The following is a 23135-nucleotide window of genomic DNA, read 5'->3' as shown; positions in this document are numbered from 1 at the left end:
TTAAAGTTGAAAAAGTCATTAGATTAAAAAAAATATATGTAAAAGTTGCACTTAATATCTTTCATTCGTACATCAATTTTAAATGAAGAAAATAAACCAAACAAGCACATTCCAACACCTTCTTCCATCTTGCCATTCAATTGCTCGAGGCTAAGTGACTCTCTTTAGTGTGTTTTTATGTTTCAAAATGGCTGTCTATTGTCATACTAGAGCGGCTCCAACTACCGGAGAGACAAATTCCTTGTTTTTATGACTTAGCAAATAAAGAGTATTCTTCTTCTGATATGTGTGTGTGTATATATATATATATATATAAAATAGTAGTTCATAATGCACCATTTTAAAACCTGAAACATCATACTAGAAGAGCTGAAATTTATTTGGAGTCAATCAGAAGCACTATGAATGATGGCAGTTGTATGCGGACTCCACTTTGACTGTGATTGGTTAATTCTGTTTATTTTTACTTACCCAAAACTCAGGCGTTTGAACAGGGGTGTGTAGACTTTTTATACCCACTGTAGCAAACTGAGATTTTCTAGTAGCCATTATACACAGATGATTTTAAGATGTAGTTTCATTTTTCTTTTAATTAGAAAACAAATAAACAAAAGTAATGGCGAACATGATGCAATAATGTCAATGCCCAGGACGTTTTTGTCATACAAACTTTACTACACTGCAACCTAACTGAGGAAGCGTCCAGCTACACCTGATTGGCATTTTTAGTGTGAAGACTTCATTTTGGCGGGATCACATGTATAAACAGATGAAGTGAGTCTGTGCTTCAAGAATAAAGACAACCCCTCCAAAGTCTCATCTCATCATCGAGGGCGATTTTCAATTGGAATGTCGACAACCGGCTCACATCCGGGGAGGGGGGGGGGGGAAAAAAAGGTCTTTGGAATCGGAGGAGGAAGATTTCAGACGGTGGTGGCGGCGGGCTGAGCCTGAGGCGGGTTGCTGGTGGCGGTGGGCGTGGCCTGCCTAGGGAGCGTGTACATGGCGCCCAGGAACTGGTCGGCGATGCGCCCGGCCTCGCGGAGGCCGCTCAGGAGGGCGCCGTGGACCGTGGCCGGGTAGTTCCGGATGGTGTGCTCGCCTGCGAAGAAGAGCCGGGGAACGGGCTGGAAGGATAAAGCCCAAAAAAAAAACAAAAAAAAACTGAATGAGAACTTGAAAGAGCTGCAAGCCATGTGTATCATTAGGTCTTTCCATTTTCAAATGGCAATGCAGCATTACTTGATCTACCCAAAAAGAAAATGTGAACTTCGCACACAAGTCAAGGCACCGCTCGACCGGAATTTTGGTGTGTGCTGACCTGCGAGGCTCCCGGGATGGCGGGGCCCGGCGTGATGGGCTGAGCCATCAGGTCGTAGTCGTTGCCCGAAGAGCCGGCCGCCACGTACGAGTAGGAGCCCCGCGCCCACGGGTCGGCACGCCAACGTGTCACCACGGTCTCCTTAGGCTGCCGCAGCGACAGGCAGAGTTACATTCCAGACGCGGGAACTTCTGCGTTGGCGTTAAGAGAGCAAGCTGGTTCTACCTGAGGCACGGCGCTGCTCCCGAAAATCCCCTTGAGGATGGCGAGGCAGCGTCCCACGATGACGTCGTCGCTGATGTTCTCCATGATGCCGGCCGCCTCGCCCGCCATCAGAGCCAGCAGGATGGGAGCTGATGATGGGGCGAGTCACATGGGCAAACATTTAGTATTAGGCACCCCAGTAAGATTAACAGTGAGCTATACATAGTCAACTAAATTATTGTCAATCATATAAATTAACATAAGAAAAATATAATTTTTAAAATTATAGATGAGTATTAATCCGACATTTACTTATTTTTTACATTTAAACTTTGGGCGTGTTTTTGAAAACAAACAAAATTGTTTAGAAAATATTTTTTTTTTTTTACATGTTATTTTGAAACAGATTTTTCTCCCTCGCCTCGAGTAACAAAATCCAAATGTAATTTGGATTGGAAAACATCTTTTTGTTGTTGTAGGAAAAGTAAAACACATACAAAAATCATTATTGTTGCATTTTGCCAAGTTGACGTCAGTATCACGCGGGACTGACCCCCTTGCAAATTTGACTCAAATTGTTTGTCACAGCAAATAACAAGCAACGGGGAGACTTGTCAGTGATTTACTGGCATTAAATCCGCTCCTGATGAGGAGTCACCTTTGTAGAGGTTCCAGAAGAGGAAGAGCTCGCCCCGACTCGCCGTGGTGGAGCCCACGTGGCCGAACAAGTTGACGCTGGGGTCCCAGAACACGCGGTCGAAACACAACACCACCTGACAAAAGACCGAGGGAACAGTAAGTGGCGATTAGGAAAAGCACGGCGGGTTCAGACGGGACTCCCCAGCCGCTGGCGGTGAACACTTGAGTGAGCGCCCTCTGCTGACGACAGCGGGCTTTGCAGCACGTTGCATAATAACGCGCTGCGGCAGAACAAGCAGGAGAGGCGCATGTCCACACACACTCACTCTCACGTCAACAATTCAGGATAAACATATAAGCGTAATAATAATGGCATCATGTTGACAATGAGTTCTTTCCTGATGGCAGATTGCTGCGTTACGTCTGCGTGGACGTTCAACATCAAGGTCAACACGACAAAGACACTGCAGCAAACATCGGTAATGCAGCGCTTGTGCGACCAAGCACTCCTCTCGTCCTTACTTATCTGCTATAATGACTTTTATTGATCCTCCCTTCCCATTTCTTTTAACATATATGGAAGTAACCTTGCTAGTAATCCTGCGATGTGGTTTGTGAGAACCTTTATCCACTTGACCAGCACTTCGATCTGTGCTTATGTCGTATCGAAGCGACGATCGTTTTTTTTTTTTGTTTTTTTTTTGTAATAATGAATTCCAGCCTCGGGGGCGACAGAACACACAGATTACATTTTGGAAAACGATATAAGCTTTGTGTCTCATCGCTCCTTCTTTTATTTGGCTTGGAAGTGTGCCAACAAGGGGAGGGCGGGGTGGATTCATTTGTCTATTTTGTTCAATTGACAAATTGTATTATCAATGTGGGGATGGGGGCTATTATTTTTTTTTTTTAAATCTGCAAATTGGTGAATGTGCGCCTGCCCAACCGCGGGTATGCAAGGGTCCACTGCACACTCTAGCTGGTGCACCCACTACACTTTTGCTCATACGCTTAACTCTCCCGCACACTACGCACCTTGTTGAGGTTTCCGAATCCCATCCTCTGTATGGCGGACGTCTTCCACTCGGGCAGCGGCGGCACAAACTGCACGGCGGGCGGCTGCTGCTTGAGCACGCCGAGCGGCAGCGTGCACAGCACTGCGTCACACTTGTAGATGAACGTCTGCGTCGCTGAGCGGGTGTTGACGGCGATTACCTCGCAGCCTGGAGGGAGAAGGGGGGGGGGGGGGGGGGAGAGAAAAAAAAAAAAAGCACGTCAACGCTCTGTATCTTCTGCAATTGCAATTCGGATGGAAGAGACTCACCAGAGGCCGTGTACCGAACCTGCCGCACGGCTGTGTTGAGTTTGATGTCCAGGCCTTCCGCTAGCGCCACGGGCACGCACGAGTAGCCGTTCCTCACGGTCAGGTGGCTACCGGTGAACTCAAAGTCGTCGTCCTGTGGACGAAGTCCCGCCTGAGCCCGGAAGTACGACGGCGTACGACACGTGAAAACAAAGATGTACCTGATCCCAGTGTTTGAGAGAAAGGGTGGAGAGGGGCGTGGCATTGGCAAACTCCAGGTTGGCAAAGTGCCAGTCCAGTATCTGGCGGTCTCTGGAGGACAAGTAGACGTCACTGCAGACACAAGAGGAAAATGGAGATGATGCTGGCAAGTTTTCGATTAATCGTCGCACATCCAGTCTAACCCCCCCTCAGCTCATCAGTACCGCATTAATATTAGTCATTCTTCGCAGAGGATAAATATATGACTGAGTTCTGTTATATTGTCTGTCTTCATATGTTGCTGCACCATTTGTTCTCAATCCGTTGCTTAAGGCGTTGTAGCACCGCAACGTAGACGCTATTTAGCATTAGCATTAAGCTTAAATACAGACGGTGTAATTCTGTGTTTTATGTTTAGTTCGACAGTGAACTTCAACTGGGAGTGTCAACTAGCAGCTGAAAGCCTTTTTTGAAGAATTGTTCACTTTTTGCCAAAGTGCTTATTGTCAAGTGAGCCGAGTTCACTGCCACCATACAGCGCTCGTATCTCAAGTCTATACTCGCAAACCAAAGACAAAAATACCAGCTGAACGACTACTTCTATCTTGGAAAACTCGAGTCACTTGTGTCGAGGCACGACTGTATTAGCTCATGCATCCCAACCAAGCCATCCACATTATTTCCTCATACAGCAGTGGCCGCCGCTCTAATACACGCCCTCCCTCAACTAATTGGTGGGTGGATCGTCCACTTGAATAAATGAAGACCCACCCCATTAACAGATGCCTCATTTCTACCCCCAAAAGAATGGGTAGTGCACCCTGCCTTTACTTTGACTGATACTATCGTGTGATTTTTTTTATTTTGGTTTTCTTTCTCGGGAGCAGACATGGCAACTGTAAAGCTGAATGTGGTATTTGAGGGGGAATACATGTTGTTACTAGTATGTTTGGGTTACTCGCTCCTTGTGTGCAAATGGCACATGGACCAAACAGCAAAAACAGAGACAAATACCCATTTGGCATACCTGGGTGGGTTGGCCTCTAGCTCCTGGAGCTTCTCTTCCAGCTTCCCCTGCTGTTCCTGCAACTCGTCGTACTCCTGCATAAACCAAGATGACATTTATTATTATAGTAGACAGTAAAGCCCCACTATTCATGGGGAATCAATCCATCAAATTGTATTTATATAGCACTTTTCATAAATCAAAAACAACGTAACCCGAAGTGCTTCACAGAGATAAAAACAGCCAATTTATAGTTATAGTAAACTATAAATGTAGCACAGACTAAGATCCCAAAGCACTTTAAAATAATTTAAAATTCATCTTACATTACCCTTAAAAAAAAAAACAGATGCGCATGGACGTCTTCTTCCCAACCCATAATATTACCACTTGTTAGCTTGAGCTTTTTAATCGCCACTCAGCAAAGCAAAAACAAGCACGCTGTGGACTCGTGACTTCCGCTAACAACCCAGGCTAACTATAGTTCCTCCCTGACATACAAAGAGTTTACTCTCAATCGAGATGAATCACGTCAACATACTTCCGTGACACCAATTACTACTCTCCTATTAGCCAGGGCTTTGGCGCCATCTTAGGCCGTCACAGAAGGAGCAAAAAAAATATGCGGAGAACCTACAATCGGTTACACAGAAGAAAAAAAAAAAAAAAGAAAAAAAGCCAATTTGTGAATTTCGACTCCAGCTCACACACAGGCCTTAATGAGGACCACTGCTAGAGAAAATTGAGGGTTGGATGTATACTTAACTGCTTAGGTTACACTTGTGGAAAGGCTGTCACATATATATCTCCCATAAAGATTCCCATGGGCTGACATAGTGATTAGAACAACTCAATGTCAAAAGGACACCAGTCAAGAAGCGCTTGAAACTGACGTGTTCTTTCGGTGTTGAAGAATGTTTCGACGTTTGCCAATTTTGCCAGTTAGTGTACATTCCGCACACATGGCCCACTCGTGCGTGCGTGTGTGTGCATGTAAAGACACACCGAGGCCTTCAAGTGGCTCGTGTGGCAAAAGACGAATCCTTCACAGACACCAGTTGTGTATGAAGACGCTAAAAAAACTTCCTTCTAAAATACACACAGAGGTGATTTATCTTTGCACCCCCACCCAAAATCAAACTGCAAGCGCTGGTGCTAATAATACATCCCGTCGAAGCATTAAACCACTTAAACATAGCCTGTCTGGTTTAGTTAGATAGTTCCGCATTAAATGATTCCAGGACAGGCCATCCATAAAATATCCCTTGCTACCAATTATAATCTTTAGGAAATCTAATTGTGCCTCAAAGTAGCAGCGGACGTGTCCGACGCAGACAGGCGGTATGTAATGTAAAGCCGCAATGTTCGCTTGGAAACAGTTCGCTTCTATAACGTGAGTGCTCGTTCTTTGGCCGGAACATTGTAATTGAAGCCTCGGCCGAGACGTCTGAGTTCAAATGTCGCCAAGGAATCCATTGGCGTCGCCGCGCTCCAACAGACACACCCCAAAGTCTTGCCAGAAGAGTGGAAGCTGCTCTAACAACTGTTAACATGTTGTGTTGTCCCAATACTCCTAGCTCGTGGATCGGCAACCAACGGCTCTCGAGCCAAAAGTGGACCAGGAAATGTATTACAAGTACAGTTGGACATGTGCATTCAAAAGTTTTGAGTAAGTCAAATGAAGTTCACCTGTAAATGTTACAGTCCATTTGAAGTTTATCATGAAATGTCACCTGAAAGCCCAATATCCCTAGCTTTGTATGAGTAGTGTACGTCATTATGTTGTGCTTTGTGTGCTCACTTTGCAAAGTGATGTCAAGTCTCTGTGCTTGCTCTTCACCAGGAACTCGGCGGTGATGTCCCTGGGCGGTTTGACGTCGCTGGCCTCTTTGAACTGCTGATGGAGCTCCTTCACGCGCTCCTTGGTGGACACCATCTAGGGGGAGAAAAGACGACGGTAAGCGTCACATTTTAATTCCCAATAAAGAATCGTTTGGGTTTGAGAAGTTGCTCACCTTGTTGAGTAGATCTCGGAGCTCTTCTTGTGTCTTCACAATCTTGTTCCAGTGTTCTATCTGCTCATCCTTTACGTGCTTCTCCTGCAACCTACACATACAGACATAGCAAAACAGGCAGATTTCAGTAGATGACAATATGATATTGCTCGTTTCAGTTCAACTCAAAAGGTGAAACTCACACTGATTCATTTAACACATGGGAAAATATTTTTTCAAAAGGACAATGTCTATGTAATTTCTTTATCAATTTGTTATGTAATAATCTGATTTCTTGAGATTGTGGATTTGGAATTTTGTTGACTGTAACTCATTATCATTAAAACTATAAAAACTAAAATCATGAAATATTTCACTCTGAGTTTCAGTTTTTGATTTGAACTCCTGGTATATTTCTAATATTCGAATTCATTGAAATGCACTTGTGCAGGGATCTCGTTTCATGTGCATCCCGCGGCTGAGATGCACAAAAATTAGCAGGGATGCAAAAAGTACGTTCAATCTGCATCTTGGGATGCATGGCTTCGTAATCTGGCGCGCTGCTGGAAATCCGTATGATTTTTTTTGAGATGAGACAGGAGTCTAGAGCGCGACTAGAGTTCGACTAAATTACAGAGTCGCACTCTAGAGTCCTATGTGCCCTCATTTCTGAATATCCATCCATCCATTATCTGAGCCGCTTCTCCTCACTAGGAGCCTATCCCAGCTGTCATCGGGCAGGAGGCGGGGTACACCCTGAACTGGTTGCCAGCCAATCGCAGGCCACATAGGAACAAACAACCATTCACACTCACAGTCATGCCTACGGGCAATTTAGAGTCTCCAATTCATGCATGTTTTTGGGATGTGGGAGGAAACCGGAGTACCCAGAGAAAACCCACGCAGGCACGGGGAGGACATGCAAACTCCACATAGGCGGGGCCGGGGATTGAACCCGGGTCCTCAGAACTCTGAGGCTGACGCTCTAACCAGTCGACCACCGTGCCGCCCATTTCTGAATAATGCAGCCCAAAAAATAAAAATGAAAAAAGAGGGTGCATACAGGTGCCGAGTCATTTGTGGAAGAAAAAAACATTTCTGCGACTTGAAAGCAGACACACAATGGGTTTCATCGTGGTCTCTAAACCAGTCAGAGATAGTGAAGAGCGGGGACCCTCCGTCTGATTGGCCCTGCGTGTGTGTGTGTGTGCGTGCGTGCGCCTGCGGTTGAAATGAAGGCGCTCGGGTACACGAAGCCAAGTTTTTTTAGGGCGAGCCAGTAGTTGCAGTTACAGAAAGCTGAGCAGCATAAATGGAATTAGTTCCAAAGCCTAACACCACCGCGACAATGTGGGAACATTTTGGATTCAAGCCAGATGAACACTGACAAGCTGGTATGTCGGATTTGTGTGAAGTCGCAACAAAGACAACATTAAACCTCAAAGTCACTAAATCCATTTTAAACACAACCATCCCACCTAATTTCTTCAGCTGGGAACAAAAAAATAGGGTGGAACATTTCCCGTTTTCCATCAGCTTGCAATTATGTAACCCTTTCCCCAATGCAAATACAAACATGAATATGGCGCACGTATGCTCAAATTATACAGAGTATAGCGTTACTATTGTAAAGAGATGTAGCTATTGAACATGTTGACAAAGCAGCGTTTGAAGAAAGGCTGCAGACTTTTAAATAGAAATCTTGAATCAAAACAAGTTGCTCTGATCTACCTCCTGTGTTGTCATTAATGGTGCTACTTAGCATTTTTTCTTAACCAAACTGGATTGAAAGTACATTGCCTGTTAAGGCATGATTAATAATGTTCCCGTGCCATTTTTGTGAACAGAACCTCAGTCTGGATAGAATATGATATATTAGCAGTGTACTCACTGTATGACCACCTCCAGGGCCTGTCCCAAGGAGACAGGCTTGTTGTTGAGGAAGTTAAAGTCCAGCTGGTGGCTGAGGAAGGAGGTGGCCTCCAGCAGTCTGTTGAACTCCTGCTCCACCATCTCATCTTTTTCTTTGGGCACCTGAACACGTAAAAAACAAAAAGGATTAGTTTTACAAACACACCAGGCCATCATCGCCATCATTTGTAATTTTTTAATTTGACAGACACAGTTTCTAAAGAGGGATGGACATTTACAATTCATTGATTGCTATATAAAATGAACATGCAGTTCCCTGTTAACATACACGCCGTGCAGGGGCAGAGCCACTATAGTTCAATTAAATTATGCTGATCGAAGTCATAAACACAAACTACACATTTATTGAGCTTTGAGATCACTGAATGGAAATTATTTGAATATGAACAGCTTACAAGTCTAACTATTGTCCAAGTTAAAATTTTCTCTTGGGGAAACAATGACAAAAAGGTCTATTTAATATCAAACATGGTTGTCTATTACACAGTATAGTACAGTGGTACCTCTACTTACAAGTAACCTAACTTTTGACCCTATTTTTTTGTCTTTAGATGAGAACAAAAATTTGAGGTACGAGCGCTAGTAGCCGCTAAATTCATAACATCGAGCAGCAGTTTGGCACAGTGAACAATTCTTCAAAACAAAAGTCTGGAATTCAGGTACACTTTTTTGTTGTTGGTGTTGTATACAACATTGCTGCTGACTATTCTTGCTGCTGTTCACATTCACTTTTCTAAACATAGTACCAAGTTAAAATAGTTTGCCGTTCACATCTTCATATTTCGTATTGTTCATGTAAAGTTTGCAATGGTTGCACTGTTGCTGCTGCTCATTCTGGTCAGTTTCATAACATTGTACTGTCAATATATACAGATATTTTGGATTCTTTCATATTATTCTTGTATGTTGCATTTTCTCCAGTAAAACTGGAATTCCCCTATTGCGGGGCAAATGTATTGCTTATTCTATTGCAAACAGGAGAAGCCGGCAAACTAAGAAGGAAAATGGCGTTGCTTCCACAACGACATTCAGTACATAAAAGAAAGAATGGATGATGAAAGGAAACCAATACATACACTAGTGCACCGTTCACCCTTTAGTTGTTCAGTGGTTGGCGAAACAAAAGAAGGAAGGGTGGGGGGGTGGGGAGGAGAGAGAACATATTCAGTCAACAAAAGAAAAGCGTACATTTCATTTGTGATGCCTTAAGAGCCTCCAACCTAAACACCCTCTTTACTGAAGTCTCAGAGAAGACTAAATGACATTAGGCCATGTCTGTTTTGTACTCAGGAGCAGTTGTTTGGAGGTTTAATAAACCCACGCTCCATTGTGTTGATGTGGTTTAGGAATAGCCAGACAACTGCCTGAGGACTAAACGCCGAACACATCAAAAGAATACTCATTGACTATAAATATTTAATGCATCTGGTCAATTGCTGCGGTTAGCGGTTTTTACTCAAAGAGTGGCCCTCTGCTCAAATAGACATTTTGTGCCTTAATCACCTCCTAAACTAGAATAAATCAATGTTACACCTCAAACTTACACCTCCTCAGGAAACCGGATGACAGGTCATGACGTCGTCTTTACCACAACAGAGCAGACATGGCATCTGTACGGCTACAGTGGAATTTAACAAGAAAGAGCAATCCAAAGCTAAATTTGCTCAAGGCTATGATAAAATACATACAATAAAAAAATAACAATATACTTTATGTGCAGTTTTACTCAAAATTATTCAACCTCCAATAAGATATTTATTTACAAACTTACAGTAATTAGCTCCAATTGCACAAGACAACTGTGGTCATTATTATTATTATTTTAAAGGGCATCTATTGAAAGTTTGTACATTTTTTAATTAAAAGTAGTTTACAATGGTCTGAATTTGAGTGCAAGTATACATTATAAATACATAACATTTAATATTTGTGTGGGGGGGGGGAATATTGCGACAAAATCTGTTTCTCTGTGTGGTGTACAAAACAAAATATAAAAATTAAATGAAATAACATTCATTTAATCAAAACAAAAAAAGTAAATTAAAGTTAAAAATTCTGATTTTTGTTTTAATGCATTTAAACAAGTCCACTCCAATTGACACCTGGCACTATTTCTGCCACTATGTGAGGAAAATACAATATGCTATAACGTAAATTGCATGCACATATCTACAACTTGGCGAACTTGTGAAGTTTAGCAAGCCGTTTCTCACTTGTAAGCTGGTCATACTCACAGCCTGACCATTGGCTTCATACAACGGACACTTCTGTTTGATCTTGGCCAGCTCCATGTTAACCTGCTTACTGACGACCGCCATGGGATTCCCTCCTGAACAAGCATGCACACACGATAGATGCAATATTTATAGACAGCAGCTCCCTCTACAGGTTGACAGAAAACATAAAAATGGTTGAGTCATAAATACCCAGTCCTGTCACAACCATGGCGCCTAGATCTGCAACATAGTTGCCCTTTCTAAATGTGGCCACCCTGCCTCCAACGCGGTCCTACGAAAAAGATACAAGAACAGTCAGACTCAACATGTCAAACTCAAGAAGCAAAAGGTAATTGTGTAGCATACACACCCTGGCTTCTAATACAGTGACATCCATCCCAAAGCTCTGCAGCTGGCGGGCTGCGGCCAGGCCGGACACCCCTCCACCGATCACTATCACCTTTCCAGTCTTCTTGGCTGCAACGAGGCAAGTCAACAATTCATTCTTCATTCATTGTTTTGGAATGGGGGAGGAACCCCACACAGGCACGGAGAGAAAATGCAAAAACAGGAAGGCCAAAGCCCGGATTCAAAACTACAGCAGCTGAAATGCGAGGCGGATGTGCGAACCAGTCGTCCATCGTGCTGCACTTGGTGGTTTTCATTTTCACAGCAATAAAATGTTACATCATTGCCACCTCCAGTGGACAAAATTAGAACCAACAGTCACTTTTTATTGAAACTTTGCAGTTAATGAGTTTTACACTTGGCAAAAAAATCATCCCCATGGGCCGGATTAGACCCTATGACGGGCCGGTTATGGCCCACGGGCCGTATGTTTGACACCCTTGCTCTAATGTATTAATTACATTAAATATACTTTTTGTCCAACGTTCTTTCTACATTGTCTGAGCCACAGGCTTTGTTTTTTTATTCATCTCTAATTTGTTAGGTGTCAGTGCTGAATTGTTTAATAGCTTTATGATGCATACAACAGTAACTTTTTAAACTTCGGCATTTATCTAAAGGGAATTGTTTATTTATTTAAGTGGACTACACAGCTGATAATTAATTTGATGGTGTAAAAAGGTAAATGCACTTGCCGGACAAGACTTATTTTGGGGGGTTTGTTATTTTTATGCCACAAGTCAACTCACTAGGTAAAGGCTTGACCCTCTTGTAAATGCCAAAGTTGATAAGCCCGTGCCTTTCGAGGTAGCTGTGTATCCTGTGGACCAGCACAGCGTCACCTGAGACGGAACAAAGAATGTTAAATCACAACTGAAAACTATTATAGTTGCATTACTAATATTTGCCTCACTATTGTACGGAGCTTCAAGCTGCTGTGCGGTGGTCTCAAAGGTCAGCTGGATCTTTGGGTTGTCCAGCCAGAGTTGGAGCTAGTAAGGGGTTAAACACGGATGGAAATATGAAAGTCTAAATGAGAGGCTTTTTGAAGAGGAGGTCACGCGGGTATGGGTAGACTTACTGTACGGTTGCGGATGTAGAGGAAGACCTTCTGAGTCTGCTGCGGGCCGCTGATGATGTCGGGGAAGCAGGCGGCCTCCTGGGATGTCATGCGGTCGTGGGGGAGGCGACTCTGAAAAGCAGCGCCTTCCACACCTGATTATAGACATAGTCTGTTAATTCTTATCATTACAAAAATAACTAAAGCACAATGGCAAAACTTGGGTGTTTGGTTGTTTTTACGGGCCTGTCCATCTCCATTACGTGGCAGGCTTGCTCAAATGTAGAATATTTTATACATTTTATTTATTTCATTATACAGTCATTTACTTGCTTTTGCATTTGTATGACAGTCAAGAATGTTGAAACAATTAATAATAATTGCCTGTACAGTAAAAAGATACTATTTCAACTCACATTATTTCCACAGGCGAAGGGCAGTTCTTTAAAACGGAGAACAGACTCACCAGATGGTTCCTCGGGTTCACTGTCATTCTCCTCTTCTGGCGGAGGGGCTGGTGGCGGGATGACCTGCTTCCGTTCCTTCTCCGCCTTGGCGTTCCGCTCCTCCTCAGAGTAATATTCGTCCTCAGACAGATTGGCCAGGCTCTCGTCCATCTCGCGGTACTCCACCTGCAACAGTAGGCACAATAAAAGCATCATTAAAACCTGCATTTCTACAACACGGCCGCAGCCATTTTCACAACACCGCCAGCAGCACGCCTCCCGCTAAAATTCTAAAATGTTTACCTTTTGTCGCTTGCGTCGACTCGTCCTGCGGACTTCAGCCGAGTCCGGGTCCAGCGCGCCAGGGCCTCCTCCCCCTTGGTGAGGCAGAGGGGCTCCTCCCGACTCACCACTTGGGGACGACCTCTCCTTCTTCTTTACGTCCGCAGGTCCCGCGGCTGTGACTGAAGCAGCCGTCTGGGCATCAGAGCTCTGCGCCCTGTCGCCCCCCGCTGCACCTGCCGAAGATGACGAGGAGGACGACGAGGACCCGGCGTCTGATTTCTTACTTGACAACATGATGGAGGATGTTGGAGGCCTCTCCTGTGGTGGGGGGGGGGGATAAACTGACGAATTAAAGGCTCAATTTGCAATGTTAAAAATGCATAAAAATGGTTGTACAGTGAAACCCCGCCGATTTGCAGTTTCATTTTCAAGTTACCTAACTAACTACTATTCACAGAGAAATTCACCTACTCGTGTCTATCGCATATTTTTCTGCTTTCTATCATGCCCTAAGATGCCGCCCAAATGCCTGACTCCTTCTAAGGCTGTTCTAGCTAACATTGGCCACCAGCTGACTGTCGGCCGGCTTGACAGTGAACAGCAGCGCGAAGGGAGATTTCAGTCAAGGTTCCAAAGCCAGGCGAGGCTCCTTGTGGGGTTGATACCGGAGAAATCAGCGTGGTAAACTTCTCAAGATGATGCTGAGAAAGGTCCACATCACTACTGACAGTAGTGGAACTTAATAGCTGATCACCTGGTAACAGATTGCTGCTCAACAACCAGAATAAAGATAAAGAGCCATGTGTGATTAATGTATTTCAAAAAATGAGAGCATTGACGTATCACAGAGTCGAAAAAGTAATAAAATAGCTCAAAACGAAAACGCGGCAACATACACGTCAGCGTCCTCAAGCTTCCGGCGCATAGTTTCGATAACAAATCATCTGTAAGCCATTTATTTTTCAATAATTTTTTGCTCTGGGATGAATTTGAAATGATTAATATCTAAGTGTTTTAGAATCATAATTTAAATCATAATGTGTGTTAACAATAGGCACCAGGATACTTCTGGCTGGCAGAACATAAGTGACTACCACTGACCTGAACAAAAACTTGTTTGGTGTTACATTGTCTGACCCCAAAAGGTGAAAGTTATTTTTTGATTTTATTTATTTATTTATTTTTTTAAAAATCTAAATGAATCATGTCGAACCTGTGGCTGAGAAGAATAATTCGAGTGGCCGTCGTAAATAATTGCACAAAGAAGATAGCAAGAGAGTCTGATGGCGGAGTTCTGCCTACTTCTCAAGGGACACACTGGAAACCATATATAGACCATATCTACCATAGCAGCCTAACAGATTGGAAGTCAAACAGCATCAGTCACCAAAAGAACCAATTGGTAGGGCTTCCATCATGACCAAGGTTAACACATGTCCCTCAATAATCATGTTAACTATGTCTGAATTTCTACCACCTGTGAAATGTAAATTAGAGCTGTCGATAGGTCTCCCAAGCAGTTAACCTCACATACTTCCTTTTTCAACAGACACTTCCCACATTCAAACTATGGCAGGAGAGAAGAAGACTTGTCGTACCATCCTCCATTTTTTTTTTTTTTTTTACTACTGTAGAGGTGCCATCTGAGAAAACTGGATTTTGCCACCCAGAAGAACGTACAATTGTTCTATATTTCGGGTTTAAACTGTAAAATTGAGGGGGTCGTCCATTACTTGCTCATTTTTGCTGTTGGCCTTGGTGAGGGTTCACTGTACTGTAAAATAAAAAAAATGAAGCTGGTGACTGCTGAAATCAAAATAAACACACCAGTGCCCGCGTTATATTCAGGCTTGTGAAAGTATGCATATTGTGTAGTTAAAAGGAGACTTTCCAGATTCACTTAATTCTTGTGTTACAACAGGCTAATAACCAGCAAACGGTGCCCCTGAAGACGTCAAAAAAAGTCTGGATGGATTAAGTAGCGTTAATCGTGCGTGGATGTCATGGTTTTATGAATACAAATGGATGCTCTATGGTACAATAACCTTGTCTTGTTTTACCCATTTCTCCGTGCACCTGGTTATATCCATTCAAACACTAAGAGATGAAGACAGAACCAGAATAACAGTGTTACGTACAAATGTGGCCGTTAACAAAACATTCAGAACTAGGCTAAACTGCAAAACCAAACGAATTAGAAGTCATTGTATTTTTTTTATTCTTTTAATTCAAACGATCGCAACAATGTCACCGTCCATTAGGAACAATTAAGCTAGCTTGCGAACCAGACGATATCATTTGTTCATATTGACCTTCGATTGCATCTTAACATTTAATTCATGATCATATCACTTCTTAGTAAAACCAACTGGACTTCAAGCGTTCATTTTGTTACTTAAAGATCATATAAGTAACTCACCTTTGGGAAATATTAGCAGGCTACATTAGCTGCTAACAATGAGCCCCGGCTAGCATGATTCACATAACGACAGGTGCGACTTGTAGAAATACATTTTTAAAAAACTATCGGCCGATAATGTGGTGGTACTTGTTAGGCATATCGTCAACGACACCTTGGTATTTATTTGACAAATAAATATACGCTTTAATTATTCTAAATATGAATATTACCTCGCAATCCCCCGCAGATGTCAACACAAAGACTGCACAGTGCTGCGACCCAAACGCTGTTGTGAAATAACTCAATGCTGATTGGCGGCTCCAAGCTTAGCCATAACGTCACATTCATTTGATTGGCTAAAATATCTATCAGTCAAAAGCAAATCCGGAAACGTTTGCAATTTAATGGGACTGATCTCGGGTCTGCCGTGCGGACATCTGACGTCATAAAACAATAGGCGGGGCTGAAGAAAAGGGCGAAAAGGAGGAAGAAGACAGGTAAAGATGAGCACACCTATCCAAAAAATTCTTGTTTTTGTGTCGCTATTTTTATTAAGTAACCGCTAAAGTTCTTAATATGTAGATATTCCATTATTATGATATAATTTCCCCTGAGCGGTTGCATTTCTGTGTGGTCGAATTTACTTGGGGTCCGGCTACCTATTGTTTGGTGAGTTGCGTTACAGGAAGTAGACGGTGTTGTGTTGCTGTTCCTCGGTCTAGTAAAACACTTTTAAAGTGAAGAAAACAATACATATCAGAATTAAAAGATGGTTTGAAGAATTTTGACAACATATGAACACACTTGGGGTAAGATATACACGAAAATCCGACCATTACTTTGCTCCACAGTGCCAAGATAAAAATGGTAAAGGACGAGAATGAGTCGGCCAACCGGCCTGACAACACTGCCTTCACCCAGCAGAGGCTCCCAGCCTGGCAGCCCATGCTCTCTGCTGGGATCGTCATCCCCGGGTTTGTGCTCATCGGTCTGGCCTTCATCGGCATTGGCGTTGCCCTCTTCATCACCTCACGCAGCATCCAAGTACTGGAGGTAAGAGGCTGAATTTTAACAATCTGTGCTCTAGTATGTAGGCCATTTGTGTCCACCTAAAGGAAATAACATTTCCTGTCACTTTCTTACTATGTTTTGTGTGGGAATTTAGTACGCCTCTGTATTGCACTGAAAAAAATCTGAATAGGAATACATGTATTTTTTTAAATTTATTATTATTTTTATTATATAACTAGCTGTCTGTGACCCACCCAAAATGGGCTCCACGACCCACTTTTGGGTCCGGACCCACCAGTTGAAAATCACTGATCTGGGAGTCTTTATCTGTCTGCCTTATTGTTTTCTTTACTCAGGTTGCTGTTTTTCTTCTGTTATGTTAGCATAGCATAGCATCTCTGCTAGGATGAAGGGCAAAGTTTATAAAACAGTGGTGAGGCCAGCCATGATGTATGGATTAGAGACAGTGGCACTGAAGAGAAAACAGGAAGCAGAGCTGGAGGTGGCGGAAATGAAGATGTTGAGGTTCGCTCTCGGAGTGACCAGGTTGGATAAAATTAGAAATGAGCTCATCAGAGGGACAGCCAAGGTTCGATGTTTTGGAGACAAAGTTAGAGAGAGCAGACTTCAATGGTTTGGACACGTCCAGAGGAGAGAGAGTGAGTATATTGGTAGAAGGATTATGATGATGGAGCTGCCAGGCAAGAGAGCTAGAGGAAGACCAAAGAGAAGGTTGATGGATGTCGTGAGGGAAGACATGATGGCAGTTGGTGTTCGAGAGGAGGATGCAGGAGATAGGCTCTCATGGAAAACGATGACGCGCTGTGGCGACCCCTAACGGGACAAGCCGAAAGGAAAAGAAGAAGATGTTAGCATAGCATTAGTTATCATGTTAGCATTTGATAAATTGTCATTTAAAATTGTACCCTTCTACAAGGCAAGATGTAACATCCTTATCTTTCTGCCTATGCACTTTGTGTACTCAGGTTGGTGTCTTGCGACATCTCAGTTTACCAACTGTTACCATGATAGCATGTGATCAATTCTGATTTGTAATTGTACTCGACAACAGGTACGATGTAAAATCTTTATTGGGCGCCTACGTCGCTCTATGTTATTATACTAGATGTTATCATTCCATGAAATGACTGCTCCAGTGTTTATTTTAGCATCGCAAGCTTGGAAAGTATCCCCACACTCCTGACCTTACAAAGGTGTGGTGTGAGTAATGTGGTACCCGTAGTTCATCCATATTTAAATGTTAGCCCTTTGTTGTTTTGTCTTTCACAGCTTGACTACACGGGCATGGAGCAGGACTCGCCGTGCTTTAGGTGCTCGAACGCTGACTTGAGGGACTGTGTTTGCAGCATACGGTTCTCCATCAACAGCTTGTTTGAGGTGCCTTGGACTATTATACAGTGGATTTAAAGAGTGTCCACACCCGCTGTTCAAATGCAAGGTTTGATTTAAAAAAACAAATATTAATAATAATGAACAACTACATCTCCAAAGCATAATGCAGCTACCACCATGCCTCACTGTAGGTATGGTGTTCTTTTGGTGATGAGCAGTGTTCTGTTTGCACTTTGCAACAAACATACTGAACCTTTTGGAATTATGGCCAAAAGTTCAAATTTAGTTTACATTTTCCCACATGTATTTGGGAGATTTCAAGTGTACTTTTGCAAAATTAGCCACTTGATTAATATGGTCTTCACTGTGTTCCATAGTATAATTAATGCTTTGGAAAATCTTTTATTGCCTTCTCCTGACTAATATCGTTCAACAATGAGATCCCTCTGAGACTGATGAAGCTCGCTGCGGACCATGGCATGGTAAGATGTGACTACAAAAAGGGCCGGAAAAGCCTACTTGAAGCCTATTTGCAGTTAATTTGGCGTTAATCAGAAGCACTTTAAACGGTGGTAGATGTGTGCTGAATGTGATTGGTTCAGCCAGATGCACAGTAATAAAATGTTGTGTACACTTGTGCAATTACATTATCTTAGTTGTTAATTTTTACATCCCCTCTATATGTCCCATTAATGGTGGAAAATGTAGTAATGTTTTTTCTTCTCAGTTTTTTTACATAACAAAAACCTCACATTTGAACAGTGGTCTGTAGACTTTGTGTATATGTTGCTATCTTGCTATAAGTTAGCATGACAGCTGTTAGTACAGTACTACCCAACAACACAGCAAGGTGTAAAATCCATGTTTGCTTGCCTAAGTGCTTTCTGCACTCAGGTTGCTATTTTGCTATATGTTAGCATACCAACTGTCCAAATTCTATCGAATGGCCTTCCCACTTCTGACCTAGAGGTTTTTTATTTGTATTTTGTTGTCTCTGACAGGGGCCGGTGTTCTTTTATTACGGCTTGTCCAACTACTTCCAGAACTACAGAAGGTATGGAGTCTCCAGAGATGATAACCAGCTTTACGGAGACCTGACCTACTTCAAGGTGAGCTAAAACACTGTAAGGTAGTTTATTCACATTACGTCAGCACACCATTTCTTGGCAAATGGCTTGGATTTCCTGTCTTCTTTATCATTAGTTTATGAGTAAGCGAATTAAATGGCAATACATGATGTATGGTATTTTAGTAAGCATTTGAGTCTTGTTGTTTTTCTGGTCTTTTCCGAAGAAACCCTTTGATCAATGCGAGCCCTATCGATACGACAGCAACAACCAACCGATTGTGCCGTGTGGCTCGGTAGCAAACAGCATGTTTAATGGTATGTGCGGTTCATTCTGCTCCTGATCTCCTTTTTTCCTGTGTCAAGAGATTTCTCATTCATTCACGTTTTCCTTTGGTTCCCGGAAGACACGTTCACGTTGTTTCAGAATGTGAACGACCAGCAGGTAGTGGTGCCCTTGGATGGGAAAGGGATCGCTTGGTGGACCGATTACAACATCAAGTTCAGAAACCCCAGTATCACGCCCCTGAGGAACGCATTCAATGGTTAGTACTGTGTTCCCCGCTTAATTGTGGTTTATCGTTCGCTCCCCCGCTATTTTGTGAATTTTGTAAGCGATGTTTTTTGGGGGATTTAAAAACATTGTACAAAGAGAATTCCATAATGTGTATTTAACTAAACCACATAACTTTGCCATACGAAAGTCTGCTAGCTTAATGCTAACTCACAATGCAAAACGCCATAGATGAGCTAACAAAACTAGCTTAGATGTTACAGTACTTATAAACCTTTAAACAACAACTTTTATTTGAACACAAACACATGCAGACAGAGCATGCAACAATAATAATATGAATAATACCCACAGGTAGGGCCTGAACGATTGATGAGCCAGCAAATGTAATCAGCCGATATTAGCCGTTTTCAAATCAGCAAAAATCGGCCAATTTTTTGCCATTGATTTATTTATTTTTTTTTTTTTCCCCCCCAAACCCTTTTTCAGTATAGTACAGTGTGGCATACCAAGTTTCCACATGGAGCACATTAGGTACGCAACAGAAAATGTTACTCACTTGTGCTATAGTCACAAGTGTGCTGTGTAAACAAATACAGTGCAGCTCATATCATATTTTAAAACATAACTGATCTTGCCTACATGTTTAAAATGCCTTTCAGAACATCTTATTAAGACACTGAGGCTAAACATAACTGCATGTACAAAGTTTTATATCTTGGCACTGATCTCTTCATTTTAGGAAAGTGCAACATCAATAGTTTGTCTTCTCATTAGGAAATGAAAGGTGAAGACTTAAGCAATTATCACAGTTTTAACAGACTGAATGATACTATAAATCTTTTACTACCTGTCCGCAACCCACCCAAATTGGCGCCGCGACCCACTTTCGGGTCCTGAGCCACCAGTTGTGAATCACTGCTCTAGAAAATGGATGGATGGATGGATGTTTACTAATTGTGTTTTTATTGATGTGTAGGCACGGCGAAGCCGTTGTTTTGGTCCAGACCGGCTTACGAGTTGGACCCCTCAGACCCTGCAAACAACGGTTTCATCAACCAAGACTTCCTGGTGTGGATGCGAACGGCCGCGCTGCCGGATTTCCGCAAACTGTACCGGCGGATCACCGAGGGGAACTACGCCAATGGCCTGCCAGCGGGAAACTACACTCTGGAGATCGCTTACAGTATCCTTGTAGATGGAACAGATTTGGAATTGTTGTTGAAGGAGGTATGGTAGGGGTATTTAAGTTATTGATGTACTAAAAACGGAAGCTATGTGGCATGTACACTAAGTTGTAATCCTCATCCTTTTCCACAAAGGTGCAACAATTTAATGAGGTTGATACAGATCAGGTTGTTAGAGCATGCTCTTTGTACAGTGAAGAGATCCCACAAAACAGAGAGGTGTGCTCGTGAAAGTGTCATGTGACATGTTCCAGTCACAAGTCGGTCATCCTAACCCGTTTGACAGGTTGGACAATGCTCTGTTTTTACATAATTCAATGAGTGTAACGACTAGGGGACTTATTGAGTTCTTTGAAGTACATAAATAGCCCAAGCAATTAAGTGGAACCTTCAAGTTGAAAGCTCCCAAAATGGTATGATTTCTACCAAAGAAATAGAAAATATGTGCCTCCAAGAAAAAACAAACAAACAAAATGAACGGCATAGGAAAGAGTCTGGTTGCTCACTAAAATATTTATCCATTTTTGAAAAAAACTCCCGGGTGGTTTGCAGCCACTCCCAACCCTATCGCAGCAAGCTTTGGACGAGAGGCGAGGTAAACCCTGGCCTGCCAATCCCAGGGTACATAGTGTATATACAACCAACCGTTGACACTCACCTTCACACCAATGGGTAATTTAGGGTCTTAAATTAACCAAACATGCTTTTGAAATGCGGGAGGAGTCCTGAGTACAAGGAGAAAACCCATTTAAGCAATGGGAGCCGAGATCCAAACCCTGAACCTGAAAACTGTAAGGCGGATGTGCTAACCACTCCCACAACGTGTTGCCCTTGGTAAGATATCAGCAATTAAAATTGCACAAATTACCAAACTGATTATGCTAACTTACAGTACACCCTTACTAATTCCAGTGATACCAATAAAATGACACTAGAGGACTTTATTGTTCCGCAAACATCTTCCTATTCGCTCTCTATTAGTCTCCGTCAAGGTGAGTAGCTTCACGTACTTTTATTATACTACTTTCTTATATCTGTACAGCCAATAAAGTCAAATGGTACACAAAAAGTATAGAGTCAATAAAGGTTCTATGATGGCGACAATTTGAAATACAGTTGTGCTGTGATACGGGTTCAAGGAAAAATAGTTCAGTAAAAAAGAATGAAACAGTTTGTGCATCATGACTAAATGCTGCAATCCAACTCATCGTGCTGCTCCTTCAGGTGTGCCCGCCTTGGCCATGGGGAAGCGGTATAATAGTCATGCAGACACAAATGAAGAATAGTACTTCTTATCCTTCTAATACCTGTAAGTCACTCAGTAACAAGCTGTAATATTATTCATTTTTCATACAGGCTAAAGAATATATGCCTGTGAGTACTAGTTATATTATCTGTCTACATCAGCTTGTGTTCACTTGTAATTTCCGAGCTGGGGGAAAAAAAGGGTTTTATTGTGTATCCTACCGTTGTATTTCCTTAACCCTCGTCCACCTCTCAGACTATCCCGTGCTGAGCTTCAACGGCAGGAAGAAGGTGGTGTTCAGCAACGTGTCGTGGATGGGGGGCAAGAACGAGTTCCTGGGTATTGCCTATCTCGTGATCGGCTCGCTGTGCGTGGTCATGTCAGTGGTCATGCTCATCGTCTACGCCAAATTCAAGTTCCCCGAGGAGGACTGAGCAAGGCCTGAAGTTGAACTTTAACAATTTTTTAAAATGCACAATACATATCAGTGGACATTTGATAGTGGAAGATTTGGCTCTGCACAGTGTTTATTAATTGCAACTATTTGTGCTGTTACTGATGTGATAGCTCATAACCAAAAAGCCATATGGGTAATCATAACAATAACATTTATTCTGTACAGGTGCTTGCGATTTTACTCTGATGTATCTACTGACCAAAGCGATGATGGCAGACTTGCACAGAGAGACATTGCATTTAAGCACAGTATAGTCGCTTTATGCAAATTCTGCATTCCACAGGGTTTTTGTCTCAGGGTTATTGTTTTTTTCTCTCTGTTGTAGTTCTTCCGTTTTACACCATAGGATTACACCATTATCAATTAATAACCATATACACATATCTACCCAATTGGTTACATTCGTGCATAAACATTTAATAAGGTACACTGATTATTTAAATACAGGGAATTGAATTTTACTCAAGAATTTTCTGTACAGCTTCTTAAAATTTTTTTCCCCTTTGTGGATTGCCTCATGTTAATATTTATGCAATAAAACAATGCAAAAGCAGTCTGAAGCTTGAACTTCCTGTATCATTTGTCAACATGTTTTAAGCCTGTACATAAGTATTTTTTGTTGTTGTTTTTTTATGACTGCATTTAGCATCCAATTAGTCCAAATGTCGTGTTGATTGCACTTAAATATTTTGTGCTGTTTCTGTAGCCTCCTTATTCATTATGTCATACTATATCTTATGTCAAAATTTGTATATGCGTCAATACATTTGTGCATATATTTCTCCAAGCAAGAACAAACAAAAATGTTTCTAAAAAATTATATCTAGATAAAAAAAAAAAAAAAGAGGAGCCCAGAATTTATACTGCAGTACAGGTGTTCTCGGT

The 23135-nt window shown here is 42.3% G+C and overlaps 2 protein-coding genes across 13 annotated transcripts; one reads left to right on the top strand and one right to left on the bottom strand.

The window, feature by feature from the left end:
- Nucleotides 1-570: 570 nt before the first annotated feature.
- On the bottom strand, nt 571-15757 carry kdm1a (lysine (K)-specific demethylase 1a). Of its 10 annotated transcripts, none has more exons than XM_061796134.1 (22): nt 15647-15757; nt 15076-15112; nt 13035-13333; nt 12751-12920; nt 12306-12439; nt 12138-12216; nt 11974-12066; nt 11187-11293; nt 11027-11108; nt 10814-10929; nt 9677-9694; nt 8560-8702; nt 6690-6780; nt 6476-6610; nt 4696-4769; nt 3689-3800; nt 3489-3621; nt 3200-3387; nt 2184-2298; nt 1547-1674; nt 1322-1468; nt 571-1127 (listed from the first exon to the last, which is right to left on the bottom strand). In XM_061796134.1, exons 2-22 carry the CDS (start codon nt 15103-15105, stop codon nt 924-926), a joined length of 2598 nt encoding a protein of 865 aa, XP_061652118.1. In that variant the 5' UTR covers nt 15106-15112; nt 15647-15757; the 3' UTR covers nt 571-923. The 10 variants fall into 10 exon arrangements, with proteins under 10 accessions (XP_061652118.1, XP_061652122.1, XP_061652123.1 ...); XM_061796138.1 differs by having other exon boundaries at nt 10835-10929; nt 12751-12916; nt 13034-13333; nt 15647-15756; XM_061796139.1 differs by lacking the exon at nt 15076-15112 and having other exon boundaries at nt 15647-15710.
- A 37-nt stretch (nt 15758-15794) lies between these two features.
- tmem30b (transmembrane protein 30B) lies at nt 15795-22817 on the top strand. Of its 3 annotated transcripts, none has more exons than XM_061796143.1 (8): nt 15795-15913; nt 16268-16469; nt 17718-17825; nt 18782-18889; nt 19074-19164; nt 19254-19391; nt 20340-20590; nt 21772-22009. In XM_061796143.1, exons 2-8 carry the CDS (start codon nt 16281-16283, stop codon nt 21880-21882), a joined length of 996 nt encoding a protein of 331 aa, XP_061652127.1. In that variant the 5' UTR covers nt 15795-15913; nt 16268-16280; the 3' UTR covers nt 21883-22009. The 3 variants fall into 3 exon arrangements, with proteins under 3 accessions (XP_061652127.1, XP_061652125.1, XP_061652126.1); XM_061796141.1 differs by lacking the exon at nt 21772-22009 and adding an exon at nt 22049-22817 and having other exon boundaries at nt 15797-15913; nt 20340-20546; XM_061796142.1 differs by lacking the exons at nt 15795-15913; nt 21772-22009 and adding exons at nt 15924-16085; nt 22049-22817 and having other exon boundaries at nt 20340-20546.
- The last annotated feature ends 318 nt before the right edge of the window (nt 22818-23135 follow it).

This window comes from Phyllopteryx taeniolatus, chromosome 13, assembly GCF_024500385.1.
Source record: "Phyllopteryx taeniolatus isolate TA_2022b chromosome 13, UOR_Ptae_1.2, whole genome shotgun sequence".
Lineage (NCBI taxonomy): Eukaryota > Metazoa > Chordata > Actinopteri > Syngnathiformes > Syngnathidae > Phyllopteryx > Phyllopteryx taeniolatus.
This window is presented reverse-complemented; position numbering and strand designations above follow the sequence as displayed.

Bases quoted from the DNA above. Each gene is read 5' to 3' on its own strand.
- kdm1a (XM_061796134.1), bottom strand. From the start codon at position 15,105: ATGGATATAACCAGGTGCACGGAGAAATGG. The intron at 10,930-11,026 runs GTATTTATGACT...ATGCTTGTTCAG, and splicing joins CATGGTTGTGACAGGACTGG to GAGGGAATCCCATGGCGGTC. The intron at 1,128-1,321 runs GTCAGCACACAC...TTATCCTTCCAG, and splicing joins CCATCCCGGGAGCCTCGCAG to CCCGTTCCCCGGCTCTTCTT.
- tmem30b (XM_061796141.1), top strand. From the start codon at position 16,281: ATGGTAAAGGACGAGAATGAGTCGGCCAACCGGCCTGACAACACTGCC. The intron at 19,165-19,253 runs GTATGTGCGGTT...GGTTCCCGGAAG, and splicing joins AGCAAACAGCATGTTTAATG to ACACGTTCACGTTGTTTCAG. The intron at 19,392-20,339 runs GTTAGTACTGTG...ATTGATGTGTAG, and splicing joins CCTGAGGAACGCATTCAATG to GCACGGCGAAGCCGTTGTTT.